This window comes from Suncus etruscus, chromosome X (genome assembly GCF_024139225.1).
Source record: "Suncus etruscus isolate mSunEtr1 chromosome X, mSunEtr1.pri.cur, whole genome shotgun sequence".
Classification (NCBI taxonomy): Eukaryota; Metazoa; Chordata; class Mammalia; order Eulipotyphla; family Soricidae; genus Suncus; species Suncus etruscus.
This window is the reverse complement of record NC_064868.1, coordinates 77,894,657-77,908,003: the sequence shown is the minus strand read 5'-3', so window position 1 is coordinate 77,908,003 and position 13,347 is coordinate 77,894,657. Positions and strand designations below refer to the sequence as shown.

At 36.7% G+C, this 13,347-nt stretch overlaps 1 protein-coding gene across 1 annotated transcript; it reads left to right on the top strand.

Moving 5' to 3' along the window:
• Nucleotides 1-3,111: 3,111 nt before the first annotated feature.
• On the top strand, nucleotides 3,112-5,699 carry LOC125999428 (52 kDa repressor of the inhibitor of the protein kinase-like). Its single transcript, XM_049767486.1, is given in 4 exon segments — nucleotides 3,112-3,187; nucleotides 3,190-3,464; nucleotides 3,467-4,868; nucleotides 5,093-5,699. Coding segments are annotated over 4 exon segments (2,244 nt in total). The 3' UTR covers nucleotides 5,584-5,699.
• Nucleotides 5,700-13,347: the final 7,648 nt, after the last annotated feature.

Sequence of the window (13,347 nt, the reverse complement as noted above, 5' to 3'; positions counted from 1 at the left end):
GCATGATCATTTACTCTTCCCTTGGTGCTTTTTTGGTGTAGAGAAGACTTCTGCTTAGTCATGGATTGTAAAATCGGACCTGTGTATCTAGAGATCTTGGTGTCTGTACAGCTCAAGGAATGGAGCTTATGATGAAGTCTTTCTTTGTGGTTCTAGTAGTTCTGCTTTTTCAGTGTCGTTTTAATCTATCTTCTGTAGTTGGTGGTCTTGGTCATTACATTGCTCCTATGATGGAGCCTGGGATAGAGTCTTTCGTTATGCTTCCAGAAGACCTGTTCAGTTGCAATTATCTCAGGCAGACCTCTGGAATTGGAGATCTTGTTTGTTGAACATACCATAGACCAAAAGCTAGGCTAGTGCTTTTTGTTGTTGTTGCAGTTGTTGTTGTTGTTTGTCCCGAGATGCATACCGTCCAGTCCAGATTGTAACAACCAGTCATCTGTATATAGTGATCTTGACTTTTGCACAGATCAAAGAGTGACATGTCTTCTGATTTTGTCTTATTGTTGGCTGGTGAAGAAGGAAAACTTGCTCTTGGATCAAGTTGTTCCCATTTCTTTGTTGTCAGGTTATCAATTTAGAACTGGCGCATGTTGGTGTCAGAGAAGCATTGTGGATGCCCTGGAGGGGATTTTGTTTCAGGAGCTGTTGTGGAGAACTCTGTTGTTTCTATTTCTGGGATCCAGGAGTCAGGGCTGGACGGTCAGTGCTTAATTCCCTGGGGTCTAAGTTGGTTCCACATGACATATGTTCAGGGTGGGAGATGCCCCTGCGTTGTAAAAAAAGTATAAGTTCTTATCCCTAGTAGATCAGAGCTTGTTTTTACATGTAAAATTTCCCTTTTTTAATATGCCTTTGCAGGAAGAAGTGGTGTTACATTATATTGCTGGTGGATTTGGGGGTGGAGAGAGAAGAAAACAGATACAGGATAAAAACTAAAAATATATATGCTCACACATATCTAAAGAAAAAATTTTCTTTTTTAAAAAAAGGATTAAATAAAAGATTTAATTAAAGGAATAAAGTGGGGCTGGGAGAGATAGCATGGAGGCAGGGCTTCTGTCCTTCCTGCAGAAGGACGGTGGCTCAAATCCCGTTATCCCACATGATCCTCTGTGCCCACCAGGGGTGATCTCCGAGCATAGAGCCAGGAGCACCCTCTGAGTGCTGCCAGGTGTGATCCAAAAGAAATAAAAACAAATCAAATCAAAAACAAAAAATGTAAACACCCCAACAATACAAAAAGAAGTGTTAAATAAGATATCCTGTGAGCACTACAGCAATAAAGACAAGCGCAGCATAACAGCCACGGTCCTGAAATATAAACATGGCAGAACACAAAAAGGAAAATGAAGAAAAAAATGGAGACACCAACTCAACAACTTCAATATCCACATCAAGACAAATAAATAAAAAAAGTAAATAAATAGATAAATGAATAAAAAAGATTAATTTGTGCTTTTTTTCCTGCATAGGCACAGTGAAAAATGGGGACATTAGAGAGGGAATTCTCTTGGTCTAAGAGATACAGGGTTTCTCCACCCTTGAAGTATACTGTCATGGGATTAACTATAGACCTCTTGCATATTCATTTACTATCCCCTCGGTGCTTTTGTGGTGTATGGAAGAGTTCTGCTCCTTCATGGGTGATAAACTCAGACCTCTGTAACTAGAGATCTTGGTATCTCACAGGTCAAGGAATGGAGCGTATACTGAAGTCTTTCTTTGTGGTTCTGAAGTTCTGTTCCTTCAGTGTCGTTTTAATCCATCTTCTGTAATTGGTGGTCTTGGTCATTGCGCTGATCCTAGGATGGAACCTGGGATAGAGTAATAGAATTGAGAAGTAAAGAGAGTTAAGGAGGAATGATGAATCAGGATTGTGGGATGAGAGAATAGAATGATTTCTGAAGGGGGAAAGATGGATAATATATAAGAGAGACAATATACACTATAGATATGGATTTTTTACAGTTTGAGTTTGGCAATCAGGAAGAAGACCACTGTTTACAAACTCATGCTCACATATAGACAGACATTAAAGATCTATTCTTAAGTTTTTGTTAGGCCTGACCCTCATAGGTTGGGTGTGAGTTCTTTTTTATTTTATTTAAACACCTTGATTACAAACATGATTGTGGTTGGGTTTCTGACATGTAAAAAAAACCCATCAGCAGTGCAACATTCCCATAACCAATGTCCCAAATCTCCCTCCTCCCACCCCACCCCCACCTGTACTCTAGACAGACTTTCTGTTTCCCTCATACATTCTCATTGTTAGGATAGTTATCAATGAAGTTATTTCTCTAACTAAACTTATCACTCTGTGATGAGCTTCATGAGGTGAACTGGAACTTCCAGCCCTCCTCTCTTTTGTCTCTGATAATTATTGCAAGATTGTCCTTCATTTTTCTTAAAACCCATAGATGAGTGAAACCATTCTGCGTCTTTCGCTCTCTGACTTATTTCACTCAGCATAATATATTCCATGTACATCTATGTATAGGAAAATTTCATGACTTCATCTCTCCTGACAGCTGCATAATATTCCATTATGTATATGTACCACAGTTTATTTAGCCATTCTTCTGTTGAAGGGCATCTTGGTTGTTTCAAGAGTCTTGCTATGGTAAATAGTGTTGCAATGAATATTACTATTCCTTACTATTGTAAGGAAGGGATTTTTGTATTGAACTTTTGTGTTCCTAGGGTATATCCCTAGGAGTGGTATAGGTGGATCATATGGGAGCTCAATTTTCAGTTTTTGGAGGAATCTCTATATTGCTTTCCATAAAGGTTGCCAGGATAGGGAGAAACTATTTACCCAATACCCATCAGATAAGGGGTTAATATCCAAAATATACAAGGTACTGACAGAACTTTACAAAAAAGAAACATCTAATCCCATCAAAAAATGGGGAGATGAAGTGGACAAACAATTTGATAAAGAAACACAAATGGCTCCCCTCCCTGGTGAGCTGGCCCTAAGGAGCGCTCGGCCGCCTGGCCCGGCATGGCCTGGCCCGGCCCTACTCGGCTTCCCTCCCCAGCCTCAACGGGGCGACGAGCTGCCCCGAGGGAGGCGGGGGGAGGGGGGCGCAGGGCTGGGCGACGATGCCAAACTTCTGTGTGGCCCCCAACTGCACGCACAAGAGCACGCAGTCCGACCTGGCGTTCTTCAGGTTCCCTCGGGACCGGCTAGATGCCAGAAGTGGGTGGAGAATTTTAGGAGAGCAGACTTAGAAGATAAAACACCAGATCAACTAAATAAGCATTATCGATTATGTGCCAAACACGTTGAGACCTTTATGATCTGTAGAACTAGACCTTATAGGACAGTTCTTCGAGATAATGCAATACCAACAATATTTGATCTTACCAGCCATTTAAACAACCCACATAGTCGACACAGAAAACAGATAAAAGAATTGAGTGAAGATGAAATCAGGACTCTGAAACAGAAAAAATAATTGAAGAAAGGTCTGAACAGGAACCAAAACATAAAGAAATAAACAACAGCAACCCTCAGAACCCCAGTGCTGAAGAGGGGGGTGAAGAACAGGATGAAGATATTTTACCTTTAACTCTTGAAGAAAAGGAAAATAAGAAATATTTAAAATCTCTATTTGAAATTTTGATTCTTATGGGAAAACAAAATATACCTCTGGATGGACATGAAGCTGATGAAATCCCAGAAGGTCTCTTTACTCCTGATAACTTTCAAGCACTGCTGAAATGCCGAATAAATTCTGGTGAAGAGGTTCTAAGAAAGCGCTTTGAGACAACAGCAGTTAACACATTATTCTGTTCGAAAACACAGCAGAAACAGATGCTTGAAATTTGTGAGGGCTGCATTCGGGAAGAAACGCTCAGGGAAGTAAGTGACATAGCAGGGGAAGAGCAGCTGCCCGTGCTGGTGAGGTTTGTCGATGACTCGTATAATCTGAGAGAGGAATTTGTTGGCTTTCTGCCTTACGAAGCTGATGCAGAAATTTTGGCTGTGAAATTTCATACTATGGTAACTGAGAAGTGGGGGCTAAACATGGAATATTGTCGTGGGCAGGCTTACATTGTGTCCAGTGGATTTTCTTCCGAAATGAAAGTTGTTGCTTCTAGACTTCTAGAGAAATATCCCCAAGCTGTCTATACACTCTGCTCTTCCTGTGCCTTGAATATGTGGTTGGCAAAATCAGTGCCTGTTATGGGAGTAGCTGTTGCATTAGGAACAATTGAGGAGGTTCGTTCTTTTTTCTACCGATCACCACAATTGCTTTTAGAGCTTGATAATATAATTTCTGTCCTCTTTCAGAACAATGAGGAAAGGGGTAAAGAACTGAAGGAAATTTGCCATTCTCAGTGGACAGGCAGGCATGATGCTTTTGAAATTGTAGTAGACCTTCTGCAAGCGCTTGTTTTATGTTTAGATGGAATAAAAAGTGATACAAACATTAGATGGAATAACTGCATAGCTGGCCGAGCATTTGCGCTCTGTAGTGCAGTAACAGATTTTGATTTTATTGTTACTATTGTAGTTCTTAAAAATGTTTTAGCTTTTACAAGAGCCTTTGGGAAAAATCTTCAAGGACAAACCTCTGATGTCTTCTTTGCAGTCAGTAGCTTGACTGCGGTTCTGCATTCACTAAATGAAGTGATGAAAAATGTCGAAGTTTATCATGAATTTTGGTTTGAAGAAGCCACAAATTTGGTAACCAACCTTGATGTTCAGATGAAACTCCCTGGTAAATTCTGCAGAGCTCAGCAAGGTAACCTGAAGTCTCAGCTGACTTCTGAAGTTCCTAAAGAAACTCTCAGTGTTCCAACAGTGGAGCACATTATTCAGGAACTGAAAGCTATTTTCTCAGAACAACACCTAAAAGCTCTAGGGGCCGGGTAGGTGGCGCTGGAGGTAAGGTGTCTGCCTTGCAAGCGCTAGCCAAGGAAGGACCGCGGTTCGATCCCCCGGCGTCCCATATGGTCCCCCCAAGCCAGGGGCGATTTCTGAGCACATAGCCAGGAGTAACCCCTGAGCATCAAACGGGTGTGACCCAAAAACCAAAAACCAAAAACCAAAAAAAAATAAAATAAAAATAAAAAATAAAAGCTCTTAAATGCTTATCTCTGGTATCCTCTGTCATGGTCCAGCTCAAATTCAACACAACAGAGGAACATCATGCTGACATGTACAGAAGTGACTTGCCGAATCCTGATACTCTCTCAGCTGAACTGCACTGTTGGAGAATCAAGTGGAAACACAGAGGGAAAGACATAGAACTTCCTTCTACCATCTGTGAAGCCCTCCATTTGCCAGACATCAAATTTTTTCCAAATGTTTATGCATTACTGCAGGTCCTGTGCATTCGTCCTGTGATGAAAGTTGAGAGTGAATGATATGAAAATGGGCAGAAGCATCTCAAAGCTTACCTGAGGAACACTTTGACAGACCAAAGGTCAAGTAACTTGGCTTTGCTTAATGTAAATTTTGATATAAAACATGATTTAGATTTAATGGTAGACACATATATCAAACTCTATACATCTAAGTCTGAGCTTTCTACGGATAATTCAGAAACCATTGAAAATACTTGAGATTTCTAACAGGTTTTCTCTTCCTTTTGAAAACTAAGAAGTTTGAAATATTACAGAAAAGTATAATATATGTAGGCCACTTTATCACTGACTATCTTTAGTAGGCCTCCCATTGAGTATATTAATAATTTGCCTATTTAAATAGCTCCAGTTTGAGCTCATGCTTTGAGACCTAACTGTTCTTCCAAAAGATAACATTGAAAATGCCACATCACATTTCTGTGTGAAATCTGCTAGTGGCACTTTGGGAGTTGTTCTTAGTTAATCATTTTAGATCTAACATTATCACTGGATGCAATTTTTTTCGGGTATTTGAGTTATCAGTTCTTTGAAGAAATACATTTTGTGACGTGTTGGAAAAAGGAATATATTTTATAAAATGTTATACAATGAAGCTCACAATTGACCTTTGTCTGATGAGAGTTCTAAGTATTTCTGTTAAAAATCTGTAATGGACAGCTAAGAGAGTGACCAGACAGAGAAAGGTGAGCTTGCCAAAGTAAAGTTTCAGTGTGTATTTTTTCTTTATCAAATGAACTTAGAGGGACAAATTGCAGTTTAAATGAACATGTCTGTCATTATTGTTCCATATCTGTTGCTGTTTACATTCCTTTGTTGAGCCTTCAGAAGCTTTTAGTAGTTTTATATTTAACACCTCTGTTTTATGATCAAGATAGGATCAGATGCCATGTATACTGACAACGGATTTGTTTTCTGTCTTTTCTCTATGACTATATCTACTGCCTCGTCTTGATTTATAAGCAAAACTTGGAAAACCTATATAGATTATTGTTTTTTGGGTTTCCAGGAATAATATGGAAATATTGCTGTTATTTTTGGTGAAGAAAATAAATTTTGTATAGTTTATTTCAAACTAAAGAAAATGTGAATTTTGTTTAAAAAAAAAAAGAAATACAAATGGCCAAAAGGCACATGAAAAATTGCTCCACATCACTAGTCATCAAGGAGATGCAAATCAAAACAACTATGAGGTACCACCTCACACCACAGAGATTGGCACACATCACAAAGAATGAGAACAAGCAGTGTTGGTGGGGATTTGGAGAGAAAGGAACTCTTATCCACTGCTGGTGGAAGTGCTGTCTAGTCCAACCTTTATGGGTCTGAGCTCGCGCGAACACTTTCTCCTTCCAACCATCAGTACCCCAGACTTACCCTTCTTAACTTCAGTAACACATAGTTCTAATCTCTGACCTAAGACATACAGTATATGACAGTATATGTAACAAATCCCAGAACTATTTAGAAGGACATAAATTGAACACATATATCTTTTGAATATTTTAATGGTATTTTCTTTAGCTGATGTAACTCTCTATATATTCTTCTACCATGATGTTTCTATTCACTTTTCATCTTGTCTTTTCTTTGTAAGCTGTTCAGTAAGGATCGTTGGTGGAACTGTCCCCCAGTTTGATGCCTATGATTGAACTATGTCATGGAAATTGCTGGTCTTGTTCCTATTGCCTCCAGATGCACCAATAACGCCCCATGGCATTGATTCTTGTTTGCATAGACACATTAAAATGGGAAAACATCATACATACAGAAAAGTTCTTATCTAATAAATCTCAGTACAATGTACCTTACACCCTGAACAAGAGAGAAGAGAAAAGAAAGATAAGTAAATACAGTAAAAATAAGTTTAAAAACTAAAAAGGCCCGGAGAGATAGCATGGATGTAGGGTATTTGCCTTGCATGCAGAAGGACTGTGGTTCAAATCCGGCATCCCATATAGTCTCTTAAGCCTTCCAGTAGTGATTTCTGAGCTCAGAGTCAGCAGTAATCCCTAAGAACAGCCATGTACCAAAAAAAAAAAAAAAAAGAACAGCCATGTTTAGCCCTAAAACAAAAATTAATTAAAAAATTATTCCTGTCAGGCTTGGTGTACCATATTGGATGAAAGGGATTGAACCAGGATCAGATGCTTATGGGGCATATGACCTACCTGTTATGATATTGCTTTGGCCCCAAAGTGGACTTAAAATATACTAAATTTTCTTTTTTAACTTTTAAATTTTATATATTGCATCATTGTGAGACATAAAAATACAAAGTTGTTCAGGATTGAGTTTTACTAGTACAATGTTTAAGGACACATCCCTTAGCTAGTATACATTTGCCTTCAGCAATGTTGTCAGACTCCTTCTTCCCCCTCCTTGGTAGTAACAAGCTTTCTACTAAGGACCAGTCCTCTTGGCTTTTGTTTCTATTGTCTTTTGGGAATTATTCTCCCATGATCTTACAAATGACTGTAATCCTACTATATCTGTCATTCTCCTTCTGATCATTTCATTCAGCATAATACACTCCATGTCAATCCATGTATCAGCAAATTTCACAGCTTCATGTTTTTTCTAATGGCTGCATAGTATTTCATTGTGTAGATGTACCATAGCTTCTTTATCCATTCTTCTCATCTTGGTACTTGTGTTTTTTCCAGACTTTAGCTATTGTGAATTGTGCCAGAGTGAATATAAGAATGCATATGCCTTTTATGCATTGTGTTTTGGGGGACATTGGGGTATAATTGCATAAGTATAATTATAATTGTTTGGTTATAGAAATAATCTCAATTAATATTTTTTGAGGAATGTCTATATTGTCTTTGAAAAAAGGACCAGTTGATATTCCCACCAGCAGTGAATGAGGGTCTTTCTGCAGCATCCACATAAACACTGGTGGTTTTTGTTCTTTGTAATGAATGCCAGTCTATTTGGTTTGAGGTAGTACCTTGTTTTGATTTGCATTTCCCTGATCATTAGTGATATAGACAATTAGATGTGCATTTTGCATGTGTATTTCTTTTATAATAAAGTTTATGTTTATCTGTTCATCTCTTCTACCATTTTAAAATGGGATTGGATGAGATTTTCTTGTAAAGTTCTACCAGTAATTTTTATATCTTCAAATTGACCCTTTATTGGATGAGTGGTGGGAAAATAATTTCTACTAATTTGTGGACTTTTTTGTACTCTGATTTCATTTCTTTTGAGGTACAGAGTGTCTTAATTTAAAATACTCACATTTATTTATGTTTGCTATCCATACTGTTGGCATATAATGTTCAAATACCACAGCCTCCACCATTGTCTTAGTCCACTCTCCTTTCATTCCTCCCCTTTATTCACATTTCTCTCTCCTTCCGTCATGGTAAACTCATTTCTATTGGACAGTTCTCAGGTTCTTTTATTTTTACTTTTGTTAACACCTTATTTTTTCATACCATACATTTAAGAGTAATCATTTTGTTTCTGACCCTCCCCTTCTGATTAACTTCACTTAGCATAACATTATTCAGAGCCATCCACATAATGGTAAATTGCATGATTTTACTTTTTCTTATACTCAAGTAATATTTTATTGTGTATTTATGCTATAGGTTGTTCATACAATTAACTGTCTTTGGACACTGAGTTGTTTCCAGATTTGGGCAACTATGGTTAGTTATGCAATGAATATAGGAGCACTTTTTTTTTCAGAATAGTTTTTGGGCCCTTAGGATAGATAACAAAGTAAAATTTCTGAGTCATTTAGGAAATAAATCTAATTTTTAGGGAAGTGTTCATATTATTTTTAAAGACTCAAATATCTCAATATTTCCATGAGAAGTGGAGTAGGGTTCTTTTGCTTTTCATATTTGAACCAATACCAGTTGTTTTTGCTCTTTTTCATGTGTGACAATTTCACCAGAGTAAGCAGAATTCTCATTATTGCTTTGATTTCTATGTCCCTGTAATAAGGATGTAGAAGACTTATAATATAACTATGTGTCATAGGTATATCTTCTTTGAGGAAGTGTCTATTTAAAAAAAATAAAATCTACTAATTTTTTGTTGGGATTGATTTTTTTCTTACTAAATTTTGCAAGTGATGTTATATATAGAAGGTACTAACTGTCAAATAAGTGGTGCATAAATATTTTCTCTTAGTGTATAGAGGTATCTTTTATTCTTGCAGTACTATTGCTTCTTAATGTAATGAAGTCTCATATATCTTTCCTGGCATTTGCTTGGCCAATGACAGAAGTGAGAGCAGATGGTTCTATGACTGAAGCAAATATCTTCTACACATGAGGCCATGAACTTGATCTTCATTATTGTCGAATGTGCTGAGTGCTCCCCTAACAGCTGTGGACTTTGAGCCTAGTAATCAACTAGAGTGAAACTCCAGAAATTACCACAGTCAACTGCTTAGTCACCATAACCAAGGTTGTGTGTGGCCACTAGTTGTTGAAGTATCAACAATGAGCAGGGAAGGGGGAGAATAAATGGACAAATATATCAAAGTAAATCACTTACACAACACTAAAATTGTCTTCGTAAGTGTTGTGCTCTTGCTACCTAAGTTTCCTCACTGAAATCTGCTAAGTATCATTGAGTACACACAAATACAAATAAATAACATAAATGAAGTATCAGAGAAAACATTTTTTAAAATTTATTTACTTAGTTAAAAAACATGGTTTAAAAAGTTATTGATTGTTGACTTTCAGGCATACAATATTTCAAAACTAGTCTCATCACCAATGTCAATTCTCATCAACAGTGTTCCAGTATTCAACCATTCTCCACCCTCCCTCTGCCACCTTCACAGGCACATTACATTGTTCAATGGTTGCAGCTCAGATCTCATGTTTTCAGGGTTGTTGAGACTGTGATTTGGATATATAGTTATAACTGTGTTCAGTAAAAAATCCTTTACAAAATATGTTACAAAATATAAGAAGAATAACATAAAATCACCAATTAAAAATATTCAATCAACACTAAAACTACTGGGTTAGTATAAATATGTGTCTGTGTTTATACACATTTTCAAAGTATATGCTCTACAAAATACTTTTTTATTTTTTGGTATTTTTGGGCCACACCCGTTTGATGCTCAGGGGTTACTCCTGGCTAAGCACTCAGAAATTGCCCCTGGCTTGGGGGGAACCATATGGGAAGCAGGGGGATTGAACCGCAGTCCTTCCTTGGCTAGCGCTTGCAAGGCAGACACCTTACCTCTAGCACCACCTCACTGGCCCCACTACAAAATACTTTTAATAAATAAACTTATTGGATGGATCTTCATATGGTCCCATGAATATTGCCTGGAATTATCCCTGAGCACACACAGTCAGGAGTAAATCTTGATCACTGTCAGGTATGGCACAAATAAAGTAACTTATTAATGACAAAAGGCAAATAAAAATTTTCAAGTGGAGAAGCATAGAAAACACAACATACCTAAGATCAAAAATATCATCACCAATAATGAACACACAGATATTGTCTTCTACAAAATACATATTATGATACCTGTGAAAATCATAACCTGAATTTAATCATGAGGAAAAATAAAGTCAACCTAAGCCCCAATTAATTGACATTTTATGATACGAATGACCTGTATTCTTCAAAACTATCAGTATTTTGAAATACAAAGAAATCCCGAGGCACTGCACTATATTAAAGGATACTAAAGAAAAATGACATGTGATTCTTATTGGATTTTTTTCTTTAAAAGATATTAGTCAGAAAATTGTTAAATTGCAAGTGATGTCTATAGATTATTATATCCATGCAAATTTTCTAGATTTGATAATTATTGTATAAGTATAACCTATTTTAAAAATATATACTAAAACAAGGCATATATGGATTTTTGTCTTTATTTGAAATTCTTGAAAGCAATTTAGAAAAATATATGCAATTATATGTATATATAAAATTTTAATATCTGTGTAATTTGAAGTATTGTCAAAGAATCATTCTACTATTTTTGCAGCTTTCCCACCAGACTTGATTATTTAAAGCTAAACAAAAATCCTTATAACAATAAAAGTGCTTTACTATCAGAACTTATGTCTTGCTAAAGTGATAATTGAATATAATTTAAAATCTTAACAATAGAAATACAAATTAAGGAAGATTGCATTTAAAGGAATTAGGTATTCCACTCAAGAAAGCAAGAAAATTATTAGAAGGAGATTTGTAAAGAGCAGAAATTAGTGAGTTCTATAGAAAACAAAGAACCTTTAGAGTAGATTAATAAAGTAAAAAATTGAATCTTTGAGAAAATAAAGAATGTATAAAATGAGAAAATATCAACAGTGGTCAATAATATATGACTCTTCATGACCAGATGGGGAAATACAATAATTGTAAAGATAAATTAGAGTTTTCAATGATAAGAACAAACTTTGTGCCAATAAACTTAAAACTTTAAAATATGAAGAATTGGGGCTGAATTGACAGCACAGAAGGTAAGGTGATGTGGCCAACTTGAGGTTTGATCCCTGGCATCCCATATGGTTTCGTTGAGCCTGCTAAAAGTGATTCTTTTGTGCAGAGCCAGGAATAACTCCTGAGCATTTCTGGGTGTTCCCCCTGAAACAAAATAAAACAAAACAAAAATAAACTATTTTATAAAAACATGTATCAAAATAATTGAAGAAATAAACATGGGGCTGGAGCAGTGGGGCAGCGGTAAGGCAAAATTTTGCCTTGCAAGCGGCTGACCCAGGACTGACCAACTATGGTTAGATCCCCAGGCATCCCATATGGTCCCTTAAGCCAGGAGCGATTTCAGAGTGCATAGCCAGGAGTAACCCCTGAGAGTCACTGGGTATGGCCTCAAAACAAAAATAAATACAAAAAAAGGAAAAAAAAGAAACATTTCTATAAATCAAGAAAGAAAAAATTATATTGGTCGTCAATTTTTTTACCTTAAAAGGCACTAAACTCAGGTTTTTTTTTTACTATAAAACCTCAAATCATAAAAGAAAAAACACTAATACATTTGATTTTCACATAAAAATAATTCTGCAGGGAGGTTATTCCTTATATTCAAACTTTAATATTTAGTGGGAGAAAACTTGTAACTTCATGTTACTTACAATGCCATTTGACTAACTGTTGAAAATTACAGATATTTATAACATACATTATTACGGATGTGTAGTGTGCTATAAATTTATTTTTAAAAATTCTTTGGACTTTAATGTGAAATACCCTTTCCGGGGCCGGAGTGATAGCACAGCAGTAAAGCGTTTGCCTCGCTTGCGGCTGACTCAGGAAGGACCTGGCTTTGATTCCAAGCATCCCATTCCAAGCATCCCGAGCCAGGAGTGATTTCTGAGCATATAGCCAGGAGTAACTTCTAAGCGTCACCGAGTGCACCACCTCCCAAAGGAAACAATAAGAAAACGAAATATTGTTTTCAATAGGAAAAAGTGTTGGGGATCAAATTGGAGAGGCAACAGCAGGACTCCCAACTGCTGAAGTGATTTTGACTCCTTAAGTAAATGAGTTCTAAGCAGCTAAGGGTGTCTCAAAAACGAAAGGGCCTGCTTTGTCTTCATGATTCAGAAAGATTCATCTCTGGTGTTGCATCCATCAAGCATAGTCCACAAGTGCAACCCTCATTGAGTACTATAATCAAGATGTATGAAAGTACTGAGATAAAAAGGATGTTATTTTTATACAAGCAAAAATAAATGTATGTTATTCTGGCTAGCTCTTAGGCTAGATGCCCAAACCCCACAAGTATCACAACAGAGTACGTGCATATCCTTGTTATCACAGCAACAACCAATGATAGGGAAGGGGGCATAATGTCTGAAACATATATGGATTAAAATTATGATAACATAGAAGCTGCGTTAATGGGCATTTGTTTATAACATTTGTTAGCATTGATATACTTGAGATACCAATACTCCATATTCAAGTGATGATGGGAAAGCATTCTATGGT